The 26,233-nt window shown below is 39.4% G+C and overlaps 1 protein-coding gene across 1 annotated transcript in view; it reads left to right on the top strand.

Moving 5' to 3' along the window:
• The window catches only part of AK9 (adenylate kinase 9), a 138,346-nt gene that overhangs the window by 29,423 nt on the left and 82,690 nt on the right, over positions 1-26,233 (top strand). Inside the window, exons 8-17 of the mRNA XM_056125450.1 lie at positions 448-526; positions 2,999-3,093; positions 5,598-5,737; positions 5,828-6,008; positions 9,289-9,433; positions 14,514-14,591; positions 16,882-16,974; positions 19,548-19,696; positions 21,308-21,464; positions 23,502-23,616. Of these exons, the coding sequence (XP_055981425.1) occupies positions 448-526; positions 2,999-3,093; positions 5,598-5,737; positions 5,828-6,008; positions 9,289-9,433; positions 14,514-14,591; positions 16,882-16,974; positions 19,548-19,696; positions 21,308-21,464; positions 23,502-23,616 (1,232 nt within the window). The remainder of the gene's footprint in view (positions 1-447; positions 527-2,998; positions 3,094-5,597; positions 5,738-5,827; positions 6,009-9,288; positions 9,434-14,513; positions 14,592-16,881; positions 16,975-19,547; positions 19,697-21,307; positions 21,465-23,501; positions 23,617-26,233) is intronic.

The following is a 26,233-nucleotide window of genomic DNA, read 5'->3' as shown; positions in this document are numbered from 1 at the left end:
TGGGCTGCTGCCCAGTCAGGCCCCTACCACACCGGCCCACACTCCTGTCACACTCTCCTACCTTCCCTGACGGCTGAATCAGTTTCTGGCTCTCAGCATCAGAGCACTCAGCACACATTGATCCGTGAACATGGCACCACAGGAGTGGGAGAGGCCCCATGGGCAGCAAGTGTGTGATGGATAGTGCAGATGGCAGAGACCCATCCACCCAGCTGCAACTGGCACTGCCTAGCTCCCAGGACCCCCAGTCCTGCACAAGCTCAAGAGGTCACCCCTAATTGGGGCGCACACCAACACACACTGCAGCCCCATATAAAGCAGAGCAGGTGCCCCCTGCAATGGCAAGTGCTCATGTGGGTTCCCACCTCAGCCTCATATTCCTGTCCACCTCCAGAACCAGCAGTCTGGCCAGCTGATAATAAGATTTGTTTGCCTTATTATCTGCAGGAGATGATGGCTGAGCATAATTCACAGTATCTCATAGAACTAGATGGAAATAGGACCCCAGAGGAGCTCTTCATGGTAAGTGCAATGTTCACTGAGAATTACAGTTTGGAAATTGAATAATTATTAACTGGATTTTACTTACATTAAAGACTTCAGCGAAGTGTGTGTGTGTGTGTGTATGTGTGTGTGTGTGTAATCATATATACCTATGTGTGTATTAGTCTGACACTGTTTGTTTGTTTGTTTGGGAGCCATACCCAGTGATGCTCAGGGGTTAGTCCTTGCTCTGCACTCAGTAATTACCCATGGCAGTGTTTGGGGGGACTCTATGGGATTCTGGGAATTGAATCCAGGTCGGCCAATGCAAGGCAAGAGGCTTACCCACTGTACTATCTCTCTAGCCCCCACTTAAAATTGTGATATTTTGTTTATTTGTCTCTACATATTTCGGGGAGGCAAACCTGAAGGTATTCAGAGCTTACTCCTGGATCTGTGCTCAGGTAGAGGGCAGAAGCTCTAGTGAGTTTTGTTGAAAATACGTGTTACCAGTGCATCAGTGTACCAGTTCTCAGCTGTCATTAGTATGCTGGTACTCCTGCCTAAACCCTTTGGCAAAACCAAATACATGAAGTGTGCTGCATCCAAAATGAAGTAATAAGGGGAGAGGGAAAGAATGAATAGTGAACAAATATCACAATCTATCCCAGATGTTCACCCATCATCAGGACGTTATCCATCTCTTATTTCAGATCCCATGTTTCAGATTCTTCAGTATCATATTTGTTCCTTAATGCTGCTGTTTGGGGCTGGAGCGATAGCACAGTGGGTAGGGCATTTGCCTTGCATGTGGCCTACTCAGCAGACCCAAGTTCGATTCTTCCGTCCCTCTCAGAGAGCCCGGCAAGCTACTGAGAGTATCTCTCCCACACAGCAAAGCCTAGCAAGCTACCTGTGACATACTCGATATGCCAAACACAGTAACAACAAAGTCTCACAATGGAGACGTTACTGGGCCTGCTCAAGCAAATCAATAAACAATGGGAGGACAGCGCTACCGTGCTACCATGCTGCTGTTTAAATACACAGTTCTATGTTGCTTCACAATGACAAGAACATGTTCTCAAAAAAGTGTCCTTGTGCAAATATTGTAGAGCATGCTTACCAAACCTATAAAGTACAGCCTACAACACGCTCACATGTGTAGTGTGTTACTGTTTGTAATGTCATTATGACACATAAGACCATGCCACAAGTCAATGGTTGAAAATGGATATTTTATTTCCTCATAGTTCCTAAGGTTCAGAGTTTAAATTCAAAGTATAGGTAGGGCAATGCTCCCTCCAAAATTTCTTGGGAGGACCTGATTTAGTGTCTTACAACTTCTGGTGGCCCCAGACACCACTTGGCTTTCAACAGCAGAATGTCAACCTTTGCCCATGACACTCTTCTTTCTTTCTTTTTAATTTTATTTTTATAAAGTTGTTCACAATAGATCATTACAGATAATATTCAAACACCAATCCCACTACCGAGCACTTTCCCACCACCATAAGAGGAAAGTGTGTGAAGATTGTTGTATTTCATCCTGGAACCGTTTAAGTCCTTATATAAGAAATTACAAGTGTGTATGTTAAAACCAAACAAATATGTGCTACTTTTGGTACATCAGTGGGCTAGTGTATAATAGGCCACGTGTCCATGAATGTGGCCCTGCTCTCCAGGACATTCTGTGTTGCTCTCTTCAGGGAAGTTTATTTCATAGTGTCTGGATCTTGGCAGTTGATGAGATTATATGGTGCCAGGATCAGTTTGTGGGTGTGACTGCCAAGCTACTGGAAAACTGGGGATCTAGAGGGAGGAGGCCCAGTCCCAATCCAAGTGAGCTTGGAGATCTCAGTCACAGGTCCCACATACCTGGGTTCCTCTGCAGATTCCTTCATAGTTGAGGCTTGTCTGATCTTGTAGAGAGTGGCATTGAACGTGGCTGTGGTTGGGTTCTGGAGTATTTTGGCTGCTGGGGTTCTGTTTGGGGCAGGGAGGGAAACTTAACCCCCCACCCCACCCCCGCTGAAGTGCCCTGGTGAAGATAGTCTGGCGATACGTTCTGTGTTCCTCTTCTTTCTGGCTAAGAGTAGTCCCCAAAGCCACTTCTCTAAGGATGAGAGTATCTGGTGACCAAAGGGCAACCTATTATAACTAAATTGTAACACCCAAAAATATGTATTGATGTCCTAACCTCCAAAAGCTCTATATGTGACCTTTTTGGAAATAGAACCTTTTCCAATGTAATCAGTTGATCTGATTACTGTGGTTGTCTGATCCAGTAAGGTTGGTGGCCTTCAAAAGGAAGAAACTGAGATACCCATGGTGAAGCTATATGGCAACAGAGAAAGATCTAGTGATGTGTATACATTAAAGAATGCCAAGCGTTGCCAACAAGCTGTAAGAAGCTAGGAAGAGACAGGAGCTCATGAACTCATGACAAAGTTTCTGAATATCTGAGCAATTGAAAGCCGTTAAATTGAAGTTATTGTTCTTTAACTTTAGACAGTTATGGATCGGCTTAAATATTTGAACCTAAGAAGAGCAGGTGTTCTAGCCAAACTTCAGAGTTCAGAGGAGGAAATGAATTACACATTGGAAACTGTAAGTTTATATTTATATATTTGGAAACCTATCTTTTCACTGTATGTTGTGACCTCACTTGGCTATTCTTACAAGGTTTAAAGGAAATTGGAGATATCTTTTAGAAAGTAGGACTTTACTTCTGGAAAGAAGTCATTGCACTATTAGCACAATATTCATGTAGACCCTGAACACAACAAAATAATATTTTTAGACAAGCACAACTAACCACAGGGATAACAAGAAAGAAAGAAACTCATTATCAGATAAAATATTTCATAACATCAAGGAAAATAAAGAGGTAGAAGTTCTCAAATCTATAAGTCTCCTTAATTCCTTCTATTGGTCAACAAACTTCAATAATTATTGTGTTGCCAGCAGTTATGTTCCATGGATGTGATGGTGAGCAAAACAGAACTGTTAAAAGTTAAAAATGCCATAAAGACTTTCATTTCATTTCACTTGTGGGCCTTCCAACAGTGTTCATGTGTCCATGAACTCTTCCTGGTGATGCTCAGCCAACAGGGACAGCAGTTCAGTGTGAGTACCTAAGGATGTGGTGCTGTTCAAGCCCTGTGGTGTTGGGGATAACCAAGGCCACCCTGTTCAGTATTCTTCAGGGTCATATTCGGTGATAACTTGGGGTGCTGAGGGTTGAATCTCAGGGTGCTGTGTGTGCACTCTACCTCCTGTACTATTTCCCCAACCCCATAAGAACTTCTAAATGGAGGGTCTGGCCCATTCTGGGAAGTTCCACATCACCTAGGTGAGAAGAAATTTAATCAAGTCCCAATTCGACAGATATAGAAAGATTGCATTCATCTGGGGAATATAAAGTAACAAAATAGGAGACTAACACCAAGAATAGCTGAGATAAGTACCAGGAGTTTCACTCCATGGCTTGGAGGCCAGCCATACATGCTAGGGGAAAAGGCAGCTCAGACAGAGAAGGGAGCACCAAATAAAGGATGTTGGGAGGATCCTCCCAGGATGGGAGATGCATGCTGAAAGTAGACTATAGACCGAACATGATTGCCACTCAGTGCCCCTTTTGCAAACCACAGAACCCTAGAGGAGAGAGAGAACAAAAGGGAATGCCCTGCCACAGAGGCAGGGTGGGATTGGGGGGTGGGGGTGTGGGAGGGATACTGGGATCAGTAGTGGTGGAAAATGGGCACTGGTGGAGGGATGGGTACTTGATCATTGTATAATTGAAACCCAAGCACAAAAATTTGTAAGTTTGCAACTGTACCTCATGGTGTTTCACTAATAAAAATTTAAAAGAAAAAAATCAAGTCCCAATTCAATGCCAAGATCATGCATAGATAGACTTCCAGTGAAATAACCTGTGAGCAAATAGATCACTTACAGTTCTGTGCTTTCTACAAGTGAGATTCGCTGAATTGGGGACTGGGACTGCAATAACATGGTCTGGTGCTGCAGGGGAAGGAAGGTAGCCTGATAAGCATAGAGGCCAAGCCCTTGAGGTCTGCAGTGAAGGGAACATTTAAAGAGTTCATGATCCCCGGGAGGATTTTCACAGAGAAAGGTTGTCCTTTGAAACTGCCACGTGCATAGGCATTAAGTATTGGGTTATAGTTCATAAAATGCGGTAGTTCCTCCTTATCCTTAATTGAATTTGGTACTGAACCCTTTATGTATGTACACACTTTCTCTTTCCCCTATCTCTCTCTTTCTCTAAAACCTATACATATATACGTGTAAAAGTTTAGTTCATGTATTGGACACACAGAGATTTAAGAGATTAATAACAAGTTGTAGAATTAGCAATTTATAGATTAATAACAATTAATAAAATTTACCTACCAGAAGCCCAGATTCAATCCCGGGCAACCACATAGTCCCCTGAGTGGTCCTGAGTTGACCCCTGCCAAGCACCAGTGGGTATGGGTTAAAAACCAAAATCAAAACCCAATCCCCCCAAATACAACTAATAAAAACTATCATAGCACATACTCTAGGAAAAGTCATGTGAATGTAATTTCTCTCCCTTTCAGTCTTTTAAACATATTTCAAGTCTCATACTTTAAAGGGGCCTCATAATTAGTTCAGTGCTCTGTATTACAGGCTAAAAACGCCAGAAGAATGAATAAGCTAATTAATGCAAAAAGCACCCCAAAATTTATGTAACAGATCAACAGATAATCATACTATTTTAAAACTTAGCTAAATTAAATCTAATACATTTTCAAATATTTTTAATAAGAATTTTCTTGGCTCCTTTTCTGAAACAAAATAGAAAACATACTATCTGCTTTACCCTTAGTTAACCTTAAAATAGAAAACACTGAGTAATGGTTAAACAAGATTTTATACTAGAAATAAAACTGTTAGTCTTAACTAAAATTTCAGACTAATGCAGAATGGTTGCAATTAGGAAAAGAAAGCCAAAATTTACTTTCTGATGTCTTAACTAATAAAGCAATCAAATAGTCAAAGAAATCCTTAATATTGTCAATTTCAGCAAAACATATACAGAGGTTCTTAATATTTGTTTGTATCAGGAAGAAATGCTTCGTTCTCTCGCGTCCTATAAGCTTATAGCACCAAGATATCGATGGCAGAGAAGCAAATGGGCACGTATGTGCCCCGTGTCTTTAAAAGAAGGCAACATTCAGGCCGGATTGCCAGACTATTCTGTGAGGTAAGAAAAGATGTTTGAAACTTAATTTTAAGGAATATATTCTTTCACTTGTCTTGATTTTAGTTGTTTCTTATTGTGGTCTATGTTAAGTTTCCTAGGTAAAATGTACTGTCTTTCATCAGAAGAAACACTAAAAACATTTTTGTTGAACCCACGTCCCTATCTTCTTCCACCAATGCCAAAACCACCAGTTAAACTTTTTCTATTTGGACCTCCATCTTCAGGGAAAACAACACTTAGCAATTTGCTGGCAGAACATTATAACCGACCGGTAAGTATCTTGCTACCTAGGCAGATTTTACCTACCCATACTTGATCAGAACTGGTAGAATTTGGGGATTTGTAGGTTTTGCCCTTGGCTTTCCTTATCTGACACTGTTGACTGGGTTATTATTCCACTGGGAATAGATTGGGAAAGCATGCTCTTCGCTGTTCATTGCAGTTTCTAGGAGTATCCCTATTCCTGCATCCCTAAGGCCCTTATACATAATGGTCAGATATACATGCTACCACCCCTAATCTTTCTTGGTTCCACTTTTTGCCTCTTTCCTGCATTATATTCCTCCTGGCTCATTGGGATTCCTGGTGTGCTTGGTCCCTTGATATCACAGTTCTTGGTGATTTCAGTATCTACAGAGATTATCCTCCAGAGTCCCAACCTGTTGATCTCTCCCCCACATCTTCAGTTATCTTGCTATCCACCATTAGTAAATAGATTGTTTTCAGCTAGACTAGCATGATGAAGCTATGTAGAAGCAAAATGGTCTGGGAAGATAGTTCAGAGGGCTAGAGTGTAGGTACTCCCTGTGGGAGCCCAGGTTCAATCCACAGCACTGCAGAGTCCCACAAGAACAAAGACCTGTTTGGCTGGAGTGATAGTCCAGTGAGTAGAGTGTTTGTCTTGCACGCAGTCAACCCAGGTTTGATCCCTTGCTTCCCATCCTCCCCCAAGCACTGCCAGGAGCTACCCCTGAGCATCTCCTGGTGTGACCCAAAAGGCAAAAAAAAAAATTTTAATAAAAATAAAAAATAAGGAGCTCCTCCTAAGAAATAAATAAAGAAAGAAAGAAAGAAAGAAAGAAAGGTAAAGGAAGAAAGAAAGAAGTAAAGGAAGGAAGTAAGGGAGAGAGAGAGAGAAAGAGAGAGAGAGAGAGAGAACTGAGGAACTGAGGCCCGGAGTAGTCCTGTCAGCTTTGGCCCAAAAACAAAGCAACCAATATTTTTTCAAAGCATGGAAGTTTGGGATATAATTTGAAGACAGAATTGTATGATTTTACAGGGGATCTGAATATAGAATTATATGATAGCCAATGTGGCTAGACATAACAGCCTGTGGTAGACATAACAGAATGAAAAGTGTTGCCGATGTCAGACCAAGGAATAAGTTGGAACTTTGGATAAGTCCCCTGGAATTCTTTTAAGCACAGAATAACATCTGATTGCCTTTAATTTTTTTTAAAAAATAAATCAGATGTAAAGAAAAGTTAAGCTCACTAAAATCATTGCAAGACCAATGCCCTCTATATCCACTTCTTCAGTCAATATGAATGTTGTTTGACGTTCCAAGGCGCCCATCTGCATTTGTTTTATGACCCATGGATGGTGTTACAAATATCCAAATGGCACTTGGCAGAAGAAATGCCCCCATTCCTAAATTAAAGCAGGTCTGAAGGACTTCAGGTGAGACTCGGTGACAGAGAGCAAGCTCTGTATGTATAAGCAAGACTCTGGGTTCAATTCCCAGAACTATAAAATAAAGAAGATAAAATAAATCACTACATTTTACCTATACTCAAGAGGAGGAGAAGCATCCTGAAAGGAGGAGCATTAAGAGATTTATGGACATGTTCTAAAATCATTTCAATTGGTTCCAGGCAAAGGAGTTATATGTTTTGTCTTTCTGTAGGTTTTTGGTTTTGGTGGGAAATGGGGGGTGGGGCACACTCAGGTTCACTCCTGGTTCTGCACTCAGAGACAACTCCTGGAAGGCTCAGGGGACCATATGGGGTGCCATGGATCAAACCAGGGTCAGCCACATGCAAGGTAAATGCTGTACTATAGGTAGTACCTGCTGTACCATCACTCAGGCCCCAGGAGTGGCTTGAGTGACTGTTACTGTCACTGTCCTCCAATTGTTCATCGATTTGCTCGAGCGGGCCCAGTAACGTCTCCATTGGAGACTTTGTTGTTACTGTGTTTGGCATATCGAATACATCACGAGTAGCTTGCCAGGCTCTGCTGGGCGGGCGAGATACTCTCGATAGCTTGCTGGGCTCTCCGAGAGGGGTGGAAGAATCGAACTCGGGTCGGCCATGTTGGCTGCGTGCAAGGCAAACGCCCTACCACTGTGCTATCGCTCCAGTCCTGGCTTGAGTGACATTTTAAATTTTTTAAAAATTATTTCAAATCAATATGCAGATAAAGCCCTTTATAGAGTGGTAAGTGGAACACCATACAGGCAGTTTTCAAGTAATGAATATAAATAACCATTCATTATAATGAATATAACTAACCATTAACTAAGTGAAAAGAGACATAATCTCTTTAAAAGATAGAGAAATGATGTCCCCAAACAGAGGTGTGTCATGTCAGATTTACTGTTAGAGTTGAGACATCATTAACATTCCATTTTGACACAGGACTAGGATGAGGAAAATATATTCTCATATACTGTTGCTGAGAGGATATTAGGGCAGTTGGAAATGTGTAGCACTGTAGCACTGTCCTATTGTACATCGATTTGCTTGAGCGGGCACCAGTAACGTCTACAGTAACAGTAACCAGTGAGCCTTGTTACTGTTTTTGGCATATCAAGTAAGTCACGAGGAGCTTGCCAGGCTTTGCCCTGTGGGCGTGACGATACTCTCCGTAACTTACCAGGCTCTCCTAAAAGGGTGGAGGAATCCAACCGGGGTCGGCCCAGATTGACTGCGTGCAAGACAAGCGCCCTACCCGCTATGCTATTTCTCCAGCCCTTGGAAATGTATATAAGAGCTTAAAAACTGAACCTCATTTCAATTCTATTTTATGAATTTTCACTTTATTTTTTTTGTTTGAGGGGCCATACCCAGCACCCAGAGGTTCTTAATGTACTGCTCCAGCTGATTGCTGAGGCTTCACTCCAAGTGACACAAAGCATGCACTCCCTTTGAGCTATCTCCCTGACCCCATTTTGTGAATTTTTCCTAAATATCTAAATTATATAATAACTTTTTCTTATAGTCTAACTTAAATATTTATAACTTACAAAAGCATATATACCTGAATAAATATTAAGGTATCAAATAAATTACAATATATTCATCTAATACAATACAGTGCATCTGGGCTCGAAAGATGGTGCAGTGAACAGGGCCCCTGCCTTGAACGCATGAGACCCAGGTTCAGTTCCAAGCATCCTATAAGTCCCACCAGAAATGATCACTGGGCAGAACCTGAAGTAAGCCCAGAGCCTTGCCAGGCGTGGCCCCAAAACAAACAGAAAAGATGCCGAGTATTCACCTTAACTCTTTTATGCTTATTATGGTGGTTTTCTCATATATTCTTCACAGGTAATTGACTACAACCAACTTGTTATGCCACGTTTTGAAAAAGCCCGGGAAATGCTAATAAAAAATATGATCAGTGAAGCCACAGAAAGAGCTATTGCTCACGTGAAAGAGCGGCTTATAGCACAACTACACACCGACGGAAAAGGTGAAATATCTTTTTAAGAACATGGGTTTGGAGGTTAAGTGCACGGCAAAAACTGGCTTCCTGAAAATGGGGGCACAGTCTGAACGTCTCCCTATACTTGACCCTCAACACATGTCTAAGAAATAAATATACATAAGCCTGGTTCAATAGAGAAGAGTCCAACTGGAGATATATAAAGAATCGGGAAGAGCCTGTAAATGTATATTACTTTACTTACCTATGTCCACATGTTGGCAAACACTGAACAGAATTTATTATTTTTTTCTTTTAGTTCTTGAGCCACACCCAACTGTGCTCAGGGCTTACTCCTGGCTCTGTGTTCAGGCATCATTTATGATTGGACTCGGGGGCCCATATGTGGTGCCAGAGGAACAAACCTGGGTCTCCAAGCATGTCCTACCCACTGTACTCTTACTCTGACCCCAGAACTTTTTGTTTTTATCTCTACTCCCGGTGGCACTAATACTTCACCTGATTGTTGGAGAGCTGTCTCTGTTGCTGCCATTATCATTGTCTTAGACTTGAAAATACATTTTAAATAAAATCTTTCTATTGACAAATATTGACTTCAATTTAAAAAAATCAAAAAGCAGTAAAGATGACAGAAGGCTTAGTGATCAAGTCACACAGTTCTCTAATGTGACAGATGAGAAAATTGATAACCAGGAGGTTCAGTGGCCTCTGGATACCGACCCAGCCGGTCTCAGTTGAGACTTGAATCTTATTTCCAAAATCACAGTGTTATTTTTTCTGACAGATCTGCCTCTTCCTTCAGCTCACTTAATAGATTTTTTTAAAGATAGACACAAGTGTATGGGAAATGGGGCTTTTCATTCTTCTTTTGCAGGAGGAAATAGAGTTCTCACTTCATTTCTATATCATGAAATTTGTTTATTGGTTTGGGTAAAGTTTGTGTCTATGGTTTGCACCTTTGTAACTAATCATATAACACATAAAAGTAGTTTCATTTGAACATCATCTCTTAGTGTTATACTCAGTACTGTACTTACTGTGTATTACATGGAATTTTTCTCACTTTCAAAGATGTGGACCCCACATTTGAAATTAGCAACAACAGGGGGTTTTTTGCCTGCCCAATATTTTATTTTTTTTAAATTTTTAAAAAAATTTTTATTGGTGAGACACCATGAGGTACAGTTGTAGACGTACAATTTTTTGTGCTTGGATTTCAATTATACAAGGATAAAATACCCATCCCTTCACCAGTGCCCATTTCCCACCACCACGGATCCCAGTATCCCTCCCACCCCTATCCCCCCATCCCACCCTGCCTCTATGTCAGGGCATTCCCTTTTGTTCTCTCTCTCCTTTTGGGTGTTGGCAACAACAGTTTTAGCCTAGATTCAGTTACCCCTGTTCTGATTTCTCCAAAGCTGTGGCAGTATACTGTCTTTTAGGAAAGCCATCACTGTCTCAATGTAGATATTCTTTCCTGAATTTTTTTCTCACTACAAAAGTTATAATAGGTTATATATGCTTGGCACTGATTGGATTCAAGCTGATGCCTGTGCTCTGATATGGTGTGTCTCCCAAGTGATCACAGGAAACTGTGAAAAGCAGACTTCAAAAAGACTGAGTTATACTTAGTTCTAGAGATATACCCTGTATATCTGATAGTGGCTCTCTAGGCCTCTATCAGTGGCCTGAAACCCTGTTATACCTTCTTAATAAGTATGTTTCCAGAATAGACTTATTAAGAATAGATTTATTAAGAATCTAATGAATGTGTGGCATCGGAGAGATAGTATAGTGGGTTTGGCACTTGCCTTGCAAATGACTGACCTAGGTTCAATCCCTGGCACCCCGTGTGGTCCCCCAAGCTCACCCAGGAGTGATTCTGGAGCACAAAACCAGAGTAATCCCTGGGAACTGTTGGGTGTGGAAAAAAAAACAAAAAAGAATTTATGGACTCAATGATATGTAACTGTCATTAATAGCTATGCCCAGAAAATATTTAGGTGAATCTAAAGATGAAAAACATTTATTAGCAGATCTGTAGCAAGGCATGAAGAGTAGTATGATAATAGTAAAGGGTCTTAGTTCACATTTACATCAATGGAAAGAATATTTGCACAGAAATTTGGGAAGGAAATAAAGGCCTTAAGTAAGATAATTGGTCAAATAGACATAGTGGATAAATACAAAAATTTCCACCACCAAATAAAGTAATATAGATTTTTCTTAAATGTACATGAAAAATTCTCAAGGATAAATAAGATTTTGAAGCACTGTTTTGATAAATATGGGCATATAAACATCATTTTAAGCATCTTTTCTTGACTGCAATGGTAAGAAGATACTAATAATCCACAGAAAGGAAACCAGGGAAGGGGCCAAAGCGATAGTACAGCGGTTGGGCATTTGCTTAGCACACAGTCGACTGAGGTTCAATCCCCAGCAACCCATATGGTTCCCCAAGCACGAGGACTACCAGGATAATTCCTGAGTTCAGAGCCAGGAGTAACCCCTGAGCATCGCTGGGTGTGACCTCCCCCCAAAAATATCAAAAAAGCGGGGGGCAATTTTTTCAGGTCTGAAAGTAAATTCCAATAACAATTGCAATAGCTTAGCAAGAATTTTTATCATTACTCTTAAATCTTCTCAAGAAGACAAATAATATTCACATTATTTTTATCCTTTAAACATTTTGTAGCTTTCATCATGTATTTCTAACCACTGCCACCACCCTGCTTCCCTTCCTTGTTTATTTTGTTGCTGCAATCCCAGAGGTCTTATACACATGCACACCTCTGGCTGTAGTGCTTGAACATTTAGTTGTGATGCTTGTCAGAGCCACACAACAGGTTGTGGTGTTTGCACAGGTGGCTGTAGTGCTCATCAAGGATCACACCCCTTTTGTTGTGTAGTTGCTGGTGTGCTTGCCATGAACTGTGATCCCAAGAACATTCTGGTTGTAGTTTTCACTGAGGGCAGCTTTGTGACATCTGCTGGCCAGGGTTCACATTTCCTTGGTGTGGCACACACATACATCTTCTAGCATGGTGCACAACAGGGCTTGCACCCTTTTAGTTGTGAGGCTCATACACAGTTAACTACAGTACAAATGGAACTTGCTTGTGATCCAAGGGGTCACAGACAGCAGAGCTGCCAGAATCCCACTCAGTGTACGTGGCAGCAACTGGGACTGAACTCATAGCTTTGCACTTCACAATCCTGTCACTCTAGGCCACTATCAGTGGCCGCAAACCCTGTCTTCGACCTTCTTAATAAATCTATTCCCAGACATTTCATAATTTTCTTTTGCCACTGAATGGAATTGTTCTTCTTTTGCATGATCTAAACAGTTATTTATAGTATATTGAAAAACCTTTTTTTCATGTTTGGTGACCAATTGCCATATTATTATTATTATTATTTACTTTTTGGGTCACACCCAGCCGATGCTCAGGGTTACTCCTGGCTCTGCACTCACTCCTGGCAGTGTTTGAGGGACCATATGGGATGCTGGAAATTGAACCCGGGTCGGCCACATGCAAGGCAAACGCCCTACCCGCCATACTATTGCTCCAGCCCCCCAATTGCCATTTTAAAACTCCATTCTTACCAGTTGAAAGAAGTACAGTTTTAGCTACTCATTGCATACACTTATTTCCTGCTCTCACTAGCATTTCTGTAATGCTGGATAGACTTATTCCAAAATGATTCTAAAAAACAGCACTTGATAGAGGACCTCTGCAAGTGAGTCCTTGCCAACGTTTCCATATAGCATTATTAAGGTTTTGGTTTGGAGTGAGTAATGAGCTTATCTAATGCTCTCTCAGCATTTATCAAGATGATGATAGTCTTTAATCCTTTGACCTACTGATGTTATCAATTCATTAACGTGTTTTATAACATTGAACTATTCTTGTAGCTCTGAACTAAACCTACTCAGTTATAGCATATTAATCTCATACTGTATTTTTTTCTTCTTGGCTCTTTGTATAGTATTTTTCCTACAATAAATGTGTGATTATTTTATAGTTTTCTTTTTTTGTGCTTTGTCAGGTTTTTCTTCTAGAAAGATTGTATAATTTTCCTGATATTATACATAAATTGGTTAACCTTCCATTGTGTCTCTACTATTTTATTAGTAAATTATGTGTTTATACTTGGGCAATGGCAAACTTTTGTAGGGAAAGAACACATTATTTGCCTAATAAACCTATGTTTCTTCATGCTCTTTTGCCTGTAAGAAATAGGAAATTACCCTAGGGATTGCAAAAAACAACAGCAAAAAATTACCAATATTGAAATTGGATATAAACCAGATGATGTGGAATGAGTTTATGTTTTTAGTACAGTATACCAGAACCATAAACTTTAACAGTATTGTAACCATATTACCTAAGCTACAACTTAGAAAACGTTAAGCACTCATATGCAACTCACAAACTGAAACGAGCAATAATGGCTTATACTGCTAGTCAAACACTTTCAAAATGTATGGCCAAAATGAATTCATTTTTTGAACAACTTTTTGTGTTAAGATCAGCTTCTAGATATTGGGCCACATGGATAAGCAAGAAACATAAACTTCCTGTCTTTGTAGTGATAATATTTTAATAGATAACAGGAAGGGAAAAATTGGGGGCAAAAATATAGCCTGGAAAGGGTTGGTATAGGATGACAGCATGTTAGTAGGACTATGGTGGAAGACTCTTTGAAGGGAAACATTTAATGGAGACCCAAGTGAAATAAAGAAACTCACCAGTTCCTGGGGAATAGTATCTGGAGTGTCTCTTGAAGTAGTCCTGGTTTCTTTCATATCAAATTACAGCATGAAATCACACTTTCAAGTTTTTCACAAATTTTCGTCTCCCATCAGAATATGGAAATTGCATTTCTCAAATACTACAAACTTAAAAGGCTTTTTTTCCCCATTTAAATTCAGTGTTTATGCTAAATCTGCCAATAGAGATAGGGTTAGCTCTCTCTAGAGATAAAAGAATTGCACTATTGATATTTCAGTGGTAAATGAAATAAATTTCTGGTGTTGTTGGCTCGATCTTGTCTTATATAGATTAGAAGATAAAGCAACTGTGTTCTTTTATTGCAGTTTCAAATGATCAATCCAAAAGAGGTTCAGTGGAAAATGAAGACAAAAAGACATCAGAGAAAAACCCTGATCAAGCTGGTAATTTTTTAAAAATATGGTAACAAAATAAACTGCTAAAATCTATGATCAAGGATTTTTTAAAATTTATTTTATATTTCATCATTCTTATTTTGTATATTAAAATGCAAAAGGGGGAAATTTTGCTTCTTTCTTTCATATTTAAACTCACCAGCTACAGAACAAAAATAGACTCACTAAAATAAAACAAGCATAGCAACTTGGGCATCTAAGATAATTAGAAGTACTGGGGCAGAGCAGTGGTAGAGCGGGTAGGGCACTTGCCTTGCATAAGATCAACCCAGTTTTGATCCCCAGCACCCCATATATTCCTCTGAGCCCCACTAGGAGCAATTTCTGAGTGCAGAGCCAGGGATAAAACCGTGAGCATTGCTAAGGATGGCCCCCAAACCAAAAATAAATAAAGTAATTAGAACTCCCATATCATTTTTAGGGGGTAAGTTTCTAAACATAATACAGTCAAAATTTTTCAAAGAATCCCATTGCAAGAGATTTATATTACATGCTGTAATTTTCTGTAATTCATCTTCATAATTTTTTCCATTCAAATTTCAACATAATTGAAAATGTACAATGTAAATGTATTTGTACATTTAATAATGTAACATTTAATTACAACATTCATTTGGAAATAGTTTAACAGTCTTTCTAAATACTGTGAAATTTCCCTACTCATAGAGGGTAGTTTTTACTCATATTTGTTGTTGGCTCTTTTCACATGCTGCTTCTTCATCTATTGAAATCACCTAGTGATTTGGGAGAGATACCAGGGACTGAACCCAGGGTTCATACATGAAAGGCCTATGTTCTATCACTGATGTGAAAACCCTGGCCTAGACAAATTGGTTTTTGGAGGTTATATTTTTAGTCACTGTTTTACAGTACTGTTAATTTTAAAGTTTCGTGCAAACAACATTGCAATACCATACTCCCTACCAGAGTATCGACTTCCTTTTACTGTTGTCCCAGGCTCCCATTCTCAGCCCCCCAATCACCTTGTTCTTATCCCCACCCCCTTGTCTCACTACCATGATAAGTATCATTTTGTAGATTAGTTCTTAGCTTCTGTTGATTTTGGTCATTTGTTATTCCTTTGCCATCTTTATATCCCTCAATGAAGAAAATCATTCTGTATCTGTCTCATTCCTTCTGACTGTTTTCACTCAGAATGATACATTCTAGTTCCATCCACATAGTAGAAAATTACATGATTCCATCTTTTTTTACAACCACCTAGTATTCCATTGTATATGTGCCACAGTTTTTTATACCCAATCATCTGACACTTGAGTTGTTTCCAGCTTAGAGCTATTGTGAATAGTGCTGCACTAAACATAAGATTACATATATCTTTTCTGAGTAGAATTTTGGGGCCCTTGGAGCAGATGTCCAGAGTTCGAAAACTGAGTCATATGGAAGTTCAAGTATTAGAGGAATATCCATGCTGTTTTCCAAAAAGGTTGAACCATTCACCACCAGCAGTGAATGAGGGTTCCTTTTTCCCAACATCCACACCAACACAAAGGCCACTCTCATTCATTTGAGGTAATATCTCATTGTTTGACTTACACTTTCTTGATGATCAGTGATGCAGAGTATAGATATTTATACCTACTCGCCATCTATATGCCTCTTTAAAGTATGTTTCTGTCTATCTCTTCTTCCCATCTTTTATAGGTTTATTTTTTAAAGTTTTACCTGTACTTTATGGTATAGCTCAGGCCTCACATGTGTGAAGTTTTGTATTCAGTTCCTGGGAATGTTTTTGAAAATGTCCATCAAGTAGCATCTGGGGGGTCCCATATATGTTCCTTAATGTTTCCCATATTTTCTGTTCTCTTTTGGGGGAAGGTAGCCCAAAATAGAAGCAAGAGTGCCTAAAACCCGAGGAGCAATGACAACCCTGCCAGAATTACCAATTTAAAAAGCTTCAGGTGTCTAAGTTAAGCACAGTTTTTACCTCTTGAATTCAGAAAGGGCAAAAGTAGGATTTTTTTTCAATTTAGTTTTTCTGTCATTGTATAAAATTAAAATTTGTTTTGGTTAAATATGCTGAAGTCAGTTTTTTTTTAATTTTTATTAGGGAAATACCATGAGGTACAGTTGTAGACTTAAACATTTTTGTGCTTGGGTTTCAGTTATACAATGATCGAGCACCCATCCCTCCACTGTTTATAAACTTTTATTGCATAATCACTGTTTAGTTATTATTTGTGTTACTTTAACTTTCATCTATGAATCTCAGATCCCTTGAAATTAGCTAAAAGTTTTACTTAATTTGAATATCTAGGTATTAGTCAAAATGTTTTAGTCAAAGATGAAGAAACCAACGAACCTACACCTGAAGAACATTCCTTGGGCATGAATCAGAAAGCAAATACAGGCTAATTCATATTTGGGTAACTGGGATATCATAGATTGTATACCTAAAATTACAATTGGTTTCTTCATAATTTAAAAAAGACTATTTTTTTTCTTTAAAGGGGTATTGTAAAAAACCACCAAGGCTATTATATGAATAGTTGGGGCATTTAAGAACATAGAGAATATAATGTGTGAGGGACCAGAGTGATATTACAGCAGGGAAGGGAATTTGTCTTACATAGGGCCAACCTGGGTTTCAATCCCAGTACCATATATGGTCTCCTGAGCCAACTAGAAGTGACCCCTGAGCACTGCCAGGTAAGGCCCCAAAATAAAAATAAAAGTAATGATAATAATTGGACAAGTATTTTGGTGAAAAAATATTGGGATAATGGAGTTTCTCTCTTCTCTACCACCCCTGACATCTGGCTGTTAGCACTGCAATCATCATAGGATCATTCATAGCAGGAGGAAGGAGATGATAAAGGGCAAAACTGGCATTCCATCGAGCTGGATTAGCACCCTTTAAAGAGATAACAGGAGGTTTATCTCTCACTATCTCTGTCTCTGTCTGTCTGTCTCTCTCTCTCTTTTTCTCTCTTTCTCTCTCTCTTACACACACACACAAACACACACACACACACTGCTTGTACTTTAACTAAAATTTATCTCCATTACAAGAGAAATTGGGAAAGCTAGTGCTTTCAGTGGGGTAACATTTTTGTTTTATTTTTGTTTTTTTGAGAGGGTCACACCCAGCGATGCACAGGGGTTACTCCTGGCTCCGCAATCAGGAGTTACTCCTGGCGGTGCTCAGGGGACCATATGGGATGCTGGGAATCAAACCTGAGTCGGGCGCGTGCAAGGCAAACGCCCTACTCGCTGTGCTTTCTCTCCAGCCGCTAGTGGGGTACATTTTTGACCACAGCAAAATTAGAATTCTATTAATAGGGAATAGAAAAATTGAAAACTGAGCAGGAAAGCAACAGGTTCTAGCACATTGAACACCATTGTCTAATTATTTCTGCTTCTGCCATTCACCATAATCCGAAAAGCTATAGGAATCTGGCATGAATCGCTGTTTCTTCTACTCTGAATACCCAGGAACTGCTGCCTCTTTCTGTGCTGTGGAAAAAATTGTTCACTTTGTTGAGTGAGGGCAACAGGCTGCTATTTATTTATTTATTGAATCACTATGGGAAAAGTTACAAAGCTTTCAGGTTTAGGTCTCGGTCATGCAAATATCAAACACATTTCCCTTTACCGATACTTATTTTTCACCACGAAGAACCCCAATAAACCCCCACCCCCTCCAGCCCTCCCAATGCCTGTGAGGCAGATGAATTCTAGTTAACACTCTATCTACTTTGACTAGATTCACTGTTTCAATAAAAGATGCACCATAATTATTTAGAGTTTACCCACCAATCAGACATGCTGAAAAAGCATTGTGAAATGATTTGCTTTCTACAGCTGGGTTCAAGAATTAAATGATGTCACGCGGCCGCTATAGCAGCCGCACGGTTTTGGGTTTCTGCTATTTTACTTATTAACTCTGGAAGTATTTCTGCTGAGAGTCAGATAATTAAGAGATTGGTTTCTGTGCTCTGGAGCCATGGCCGTGCCAGAGAGCCGCTCGTGGGGGGCAACTGGTGACCTTGGTAGGGCGTGAAGGACAAGCAGGAAACGCCCCCCCCCCCCCATGAGGTTTTAGTCGCCCCATCCCGACCAGCTCATACCTGACTTTCCACAAAGCTCCCAAGCGGCTGCCATCTTTCTTTCCAGAGGGAAGAAGGCAGAAGGGACCAACACCCGTTCCCCTCCCGGCAGGCATGGTGGCGTGGATTAACGCATAGTTCGTTCAGTTTTCTGCTGCAAGCTGCTGGGCTCTGAATTTTGGAAGGGCCATTGGGAGTTTTCTGGAGATCAAGTGGCATTGCTGGGATACCCTGATGGTTGAAGCCTAGTCCATTTGCAAACACAATGGAGAAATCAAAGGTAGAGGCAGAGTCAGGCAGAGCTGTCAGTCACCTCTATGATCGCAAGAGAAGAACGTCTTCACCCTGATATAGTTCATGAGGCAACTCAGGTACACTAGGAGATATTCAGTATACTTTGAGAGTAGGAATCAAGCATAATATTTGAAAAACAAACATATTCTATCCATTCTCTCATTCCCTCTAGCCTATATCCTTTCTTTCTTACACATTCTCATGTATAATTGGAAGTGTTCACCTTGATTTTGCTTTGTTTTCTGACTCATCCTGTAGGTTCTCTTCTTTTAACTGAATCCCTTGAGCTCTTTGGACCCTGCCTCTTCTCCCTGGCTTCCTGGTTTTTGATTCCCATTAATCATGACTTTATTCTTCTTTTATTCATTTTCTTTGTAATTCAATACTCTGTTGTTTCATGCTCCACGACATAGCATTTCTTCCCTATTCTATTTCCCACTGCTAGCATAAACACACTAACAAAAACACTAACACAATGACAGTGTTTCTCTGGATCAAATATCAATACTCATGCCCCTTGCAAATAGCACTGTTCCCTAAAACTGTCACTAACATTTTTTATTAACATGTTTTATTTTAGAAACAACGCTAGACTTAATAGAAGAGGTAACTGCAGATCATCCAGAAGTTGTCTCTATGATAGCAGGGTCTGTACAAATGGTACAAAATGCGAATTTTGAACAACCAAATGAAAAGTATGCTGAAATATTAGCGGAAATCCTCAAAGAAGTAAGAACTCTAGTTTTTTTTTTTTTTGATCATTCATTGTACTGTAAGTGGGAAATGTTGGCCTAGTATATATGCACTCTCCACTGTCCTCCTGTTGTTCATCAATTTGCTCAGGTGGGCACCATTAACGTCTCACAACAAATTGTGAGACTTGTTGTTACTGTTTTTGGCATATCGAATACGTCATGGGTAGTTTCCCAGGCTTTGCTGTGCGGTCGATATACTCTTGGTAGCTTGCTAGGCTCTTCGAGAGGGGTGGAGGAATCGAACCCGGGTCGGACGCATGCAAGGCAAACGCCTTACCCGCTGTGCTATATTACCTGACAATATATGAAGTTTTTTTAAAACCTAAGTATTAGTGTATTCTTTTTTTCAAATTTTTATTAAGACTCCATGGTTTACAAAGTTGTTCATAAATAGAGTTGTTTCAGTCATACAATGTCCCAACACCAGTCTCACCACCAATGTCCCCAGGTTCCCTTCCAAACCACCACCCCAACCTGGACTCTTGGTAGGCATATAACAAATTTATTTTATATTACTTGTTCCAGCAAAACTTAAAGGAATGGCAAATGAAATTATTATAAAATAAATCAATATTTTTGGGCAATCAAAAGTACCCTTAGTGAATGTCATATTCAATGTCACATGTTGGGAAGTTTTTCCTGTTCTCATGTCCTTTAAAAGAGTTTTTTTTTCTTCCTGGATTTGTTTTTGGGCCACAACCAGCAGTGCTCAGGGCTTACTCCTGATTCTGTGTTCAGTGATTACTCTTAGTGATGAATTGGGGGACCATATGAAGTACCAGGAATTAAACCCAGATCAGGTGTGTGCAAAGCAAACAACCTACCCTCTGTAATATAACTGGAGCCCTAAAGGAGCTCTTCTGATGCTTCTTTTAAAACTTGTTTCCAGGCTATAAATTCCCTTAACTGTTGCCTGACCATGAAACTCTATATCATTCCTTCAATTCTGAATGATAATCTGGCTGGATAAACTATTGTTAATGAAGTGTTTGTTTCATTGAATTTTTGTGCTATATCCCTCCATACTCTTCTGGCTCATAAAGACTCATTTAATATATCTGCTGTACATCTTGTTACATCTCTTTAGTATGCAAGTTCTTTTCTGATCTTGCTGTTTTCAATATTGTCTCTGTCCTTTGGATTTTGTCATTTTGAGTATAACGTGTTGAAGTTTTCCTAGTTGGGCACAGACTCGCATTTCTAATTTCTACTTGTGTGCTAAAGAGATTGTTATTAGGCAACAAGGAAATGAGTGAGAGATGAGAGTTTGACAGAACTTGACCATGTTAGAGATGCAAACATAAATCACTGCTCCAGACATTGTGAATTAGCACCTGAACTTTGCACCGTTGACTAATAAACAACAGAAATATAGTGTATTTATTTAATAAAGGTTTTTGCTTCCCGATCTTAATTTTTGAAATTTACAGTTTATTGTATTAAAATTGTTTTTCTTTTACAATTAACTGGATATTTTTTTCTTTTAAGAGTCAGAAGAACTGAAGGTCTACAAAATTGATGCACTATAGTAGGATCCTTGACTTGTGAAGTTTTGGTGGTAACACCTGTGTACAATTTTTCACAGGTAGAAGAAGAAAACATGATCAGGTATCCTGATGCTTCAAAATATGGAGGCTGGATTCTAGACAATTGTCCAGTTCTGAAAGAACTGTGGGTTTTCCTTGTCGAAAAAGGAGTTATACCTGATTTGGTCATTGTTTTATCAAATATGGAAAACAACGGTTGGTAATGATTTATCATTTAAATTTGCAAGTGAAGTGTTTGTTACTGATAAAATTTTTATTTAAAATAAAAAATGGAGGGGCTGGAGCAATAGCACAGCGGGTAGGGCATTTGCCTTGCATGCGGCCGACCCGGGTTTGATTCCCAGCATCCTATATGGTCCCCTGAGCACTGCCAGGAGTGATTCCTGAGTGCAAAGCCAGGAGTAACCCATGAGCATCGCCGGGTGTGACCCAAAAAGCAAAAAATAAATAAATAAATAAATAAATTAAGGAAAACTCTTCACCATCTCCAGATGCAAATATCACTCCAGTTACTAATAACACCTCTTCACAATCTACGCTTACACCAAATGAGACTTCCATCCACAGAGGAGGCGGCCAGGGATAGTATACTGATCACTGAGTATTCTGGCAGGTCCTTATAACCATTTATGGAAGCTGAAATTTTAACAGCTCTCTTCAAGTCAGCACTATAATTCCATAAATGTAAGATTGAGAGAAAAACTATGTGTAGTATTTTTTCACCTCAAATGGAAAATAATTGGTATAAAGATAGTAATTTTCATTATTCTGTCACTGTGTGAAACTACATACAGTAATCAAAATAATAAGATATTGACATAAAAAGAGATATAGACTAGAGAGAGAAAAAAAACTTTAAAAAATATGGTCAATAAGTCTTTGATGGGAGCACCAACAATATTTTATCATTTTGCCTTTTAAGGAAATGTATTTAAAAATACTTTCCAGAGGGAGACTATAATACTAACTCCTCTCATATTTTAGTTATTTATAAATTGCCTTATATAACCTTAAATTGGTTTTAATGTTTTAATGAATCCAGACTCTATTTAAAACACTGTCCTCCCATTGTTCATCGATTTGCTCCAGTGGGCACCAGCAATGTCTCCATTGTGAGACTTGTTGTTACTGTGTTTGGCATGTCCAATACGCCAAGGGGAGCTTGCCAGGCTCTGCTGAGTGGGCAGGATACTCTCAGTAACTTGCCGGGCTCTCCAAGAGTGACTGAGAAATCAAACCCAGGTTGGCCATGTGCAAGGCCAACGCCCTACCCGCTGTGCTATCATTCCAGCCGGATGTATCAGCATGTCAGTATTTTCCTTTTAATTTGGTTTTTGCGGGGAGCCTCCCAGTGGTGCAAATGGGGATTACACCGGTGGTGTTCTGGGCCCCCCCCCCCCGCCCCCTGCTGCAAGGGGAGGAATCTCTGGGGGGGGGTGGGCGGGGGGGGGACAGGAACTCTGGGCTCAGCATGTTGGGGCCGGAAGAGCCAGCCCCAGCCTGGAAGTGTGTGGTGAAGTGAGCGCCATCCTGCAGGCGAGTGGGCTCCATAAACAGGGAAGGGCACTTGAAATGACCATCACTGTGTTAAGGGCAGGGTGTAGGGGACCCAGAAAGCCGCCTGTTCCCCTGGGAGGACTCAGATGCATGAGCCAGAACCAGTGAAGATGGCCATGAGTCACTGAGCTGACAGGGGCCGGCCCTGCTCCCATTCCCCGAACCACAGGGCCCCCCCAGGTGACCCCTGGGCTCACAGCCCTGAGCACCACCAAGTGTGGTGCAACATCCCCCACACCCCCCACCACACACACACAGCATGAGTGACAGCCAAAGACTGGGGCAGGCCTAGTGCAGAATGGGCACTGAGCTTGAAGTGGGCAGGAGAGATGGGAGCTGGCGGTCGTGAACTCACACAAGCACCAGGCCTGGCTCCTCCTCGGTCAGCACAGGAGGGCCTCAGAGGGGCGACTCAGGATCAAAGGTAAGGCGAACAGAGCTGCCTGCGCTTCTGGAAGCTGAGTGTTGCCCAGGCCAAGGGATCAAAAGCACCGGCTGCAGAAAATGGGAAATCACTGCGGGGATCTGAGCAAGGAGGATCTACTTAAAGCAAATGCTTAAAGAAAAATATAAATATGTAATATATCAACAATTATATTTCTAATTTCCAAAATATATTTTACTATATTTTATAGACCTCAAAATTAATGTTATTCTCTTTAATCTGTATTTCAGGACAGTGTGTATTAAATAGACTATATTTGCAGAATAAGTCTGAAATTGATTCCAGTATTATAGAAAGATTAACACAAGAAATGCTACTGAAGAAAAAAGAAGAAGAAGAAGCAAAGTAAAAGATCTTTCATACATAATACAATTTATCAATGTATCTTTAGTTCCATAAAACAAAAAAATTAATTTTGCTTTTGGGCTGATTCTGGATTTGCTCAGAGTACACCCCTGGCTCTTCACTCAGGGATCATCCTGAAAGTGTTCAAGAAACTATATGGGGCATCAGGGATTAAACCCAGCTTGGTCAAGTGCTAGTTTAGAACGTTAACATTCTCTCTTCAGTGTCCTAAAGCAAATAATTACTTGCAATTGATTTTTACTAAATGTCTAATATAAAAATGATGGTCTGTTTACTAGAATCAATTCTAATTAATGCACACAGAAGCTATAATTTCACAAATACAGAATCTCTAATGTACTGTTGTAGATGTTTTCACACACCCAAATGAAATATTCTAAATCAAATTACTATTCTCAAAACACCCCATTAAAAGAAGTGAACACATAGTAGATGAAAACAAAATCAGATTTTATTGTTCAAAGAAAACAAAATCAGTAAGGGTTTTCAATCAAACCTTAGAATAAATGTCATCTTCATTTTTTAAGCGAACATAGATGTTTTTAAAAACAAGTTTCTCTGTGATAAATAATTTCAACTATTATCCACAAATTGAACAAGTAATATACATTTTTATAAATTAACATATTCTTGTTCAGTAAGACTAAAATCCACTGACCAGAGAGATAGTATCAAGTCTATCTGTGATAAATAATTTCAATATTTTCCACAAATTGAACAAGTAATATACATTTTTATAAAGTAAGATATTCTTGTTCAGTAAGACTAAAGTTCAGCGGCCAGAAAGATAGTTCAGGTGATAAGTGCTTGTTTTGCATGCAGCTAACTCTGGTTCCATCCCCAAAATCACATATGGTTTCACAAGCACCACTAGGGATCATGCCTGCACAACAGACCAGTCAAGCCTCTGAGCACTATAGAGAATGACTACCCTACCCAAAAAAGATGAAAATCCAAACCCTACCTAAGTTGAACATAAAAAAAAAATCAAGTCTAATTATTTACATTTGACAGACATATCATTAAGAACTTATTTACTGATTTGGTACAGAGAAGAACTTTTAGAAATGTGGACACATTTCTATCTATTAGTGGCTGGAGTGAAGATAAAACTGTGTTAAATTATCCAATTCCTCAGGTTGGAAAATAAACTGTAATAATAAACAATAACAACAATTTTTCTTAACTGAAACATGTCTTAGATATTTTTAAATTTTAATTTGTCCACTGGGATGCCTACCTCTCAAAAGTCAAAGGTGGAATCAATTAGTAGCTAATTTTCTTTTTCTTTACATTAAGCCACCATTACATGTTTCCATGAATCCATATCTTGAATCTTCCTTGACTTCTGTTTCCTTTTTCCCTTCATAATTAATAATTGGAGATTTTTAACTGTAGAGATTATTTTGGTGAGAGCTAGATAATTTGGGTGCTGGGAATGGGAAGTGTTAATAGGTGTGAGTCAGAGAAATTATTTTTAGAATTCCTTATTCATCTAAATTAACCATGCACTGGGATTAACTAAAAAATATAAAGTATAATTTAATTATATTAATTGTTAAAATTATTTGGTATATTGAAAAAACTATATCATTAATTCATAGAATAGTTACAGTTACTGTTAGCTTTTATATATTTTGCTTCGGAAGGAGCTATAATCTGCTAGGATATAAGGGATTACCTGATGCTTCTCAAATATGTGAGAAGTAGTCAAATCTGCGAACAAATGAAGGTATTGACCAAAGAGTAAAACAAAGTTCATGTCATCTCTAGACTGATTTTAAACAGAAAAAGTACATATACAACTATACTTTTTTGTATGTTGAGGATTGAATCTAAGACCTCAAATGCAAAACTTCCCTCTCCTTTGCCCAAATATTCAACTTTTGCCATGCTTTCCTATGTGGAATTTTGTGAACTCTAATAAATATTTACTTCTTTTGAGTCTTATTTTTTACATTTTTATAAATGTTAGAGACTTTCCCCATTTTAAAGTCTTTTCTACATTCTTTATGTTGCGTTTCAAAATTCCACATGCATATGTCAAAACAAGCATTTTTTTTTCAATTTTTATTAGTGAAACACCATGAGGTACAGTTGTAGACTTACAAGTTTTTGTGCTTGGGCTTCAGTTATACAGTGATTGAGTACCCATCCCTCTACCAGTGCCCATTCTCCACCACCAATGATCCCAGTATCCCTCCCACCCCCACATTCCCCTCATACCATCCCACCTCTGTGGCAGGGCATTCCCTTTTGTTCTCTCTCTTTGGGTGCTGAGGTTTGCAAAAGAGGCATTGAGTGGCAATCATGTTTGGTCTATAGTCTACTTTCAGCATGCATCTCCCATCCTTGGAAGATCTTCCCAACAACCTTTACTTGGTGTTCCCTTCTCTATCTGAGCTGCTTTTTCCCCTAGCATATGCGACTGGCCTTCAAGCCATGGAGTGAACCTCCTAGTAGTTATCTTGGTTGTTCTTGGGTGTTAGACTCCTATTTTGCTATTTTATCTTCTGCAGATTATGTCTTTCCCTATCTTTCTGACTCATTTCACTTAGCATGATTACTTTCCATGTAGTACCACTAAAACAAGCAT

The sequence above is a fragment of the Sorex fumeus genome, unplaced genomic scaffold (assembly GCF_029834395.1).
Source record: "Sorex fumeus unplaced genomic scaffold, SorFum_2.1 ptg000054l, whole genome shotgun sequence".
In the NCBI taxonomy this organism is placed as follows: Eukaryota; Metazoa; Chordata; class Mammalia; order Eulipotyphla; family Soricidae; genus Sorex; species Sorex fumeus.
Note: the sequence above shows the minus strand (reverse complement) of the source record. Positions and strands in the feature narration are given on the sequence as shown.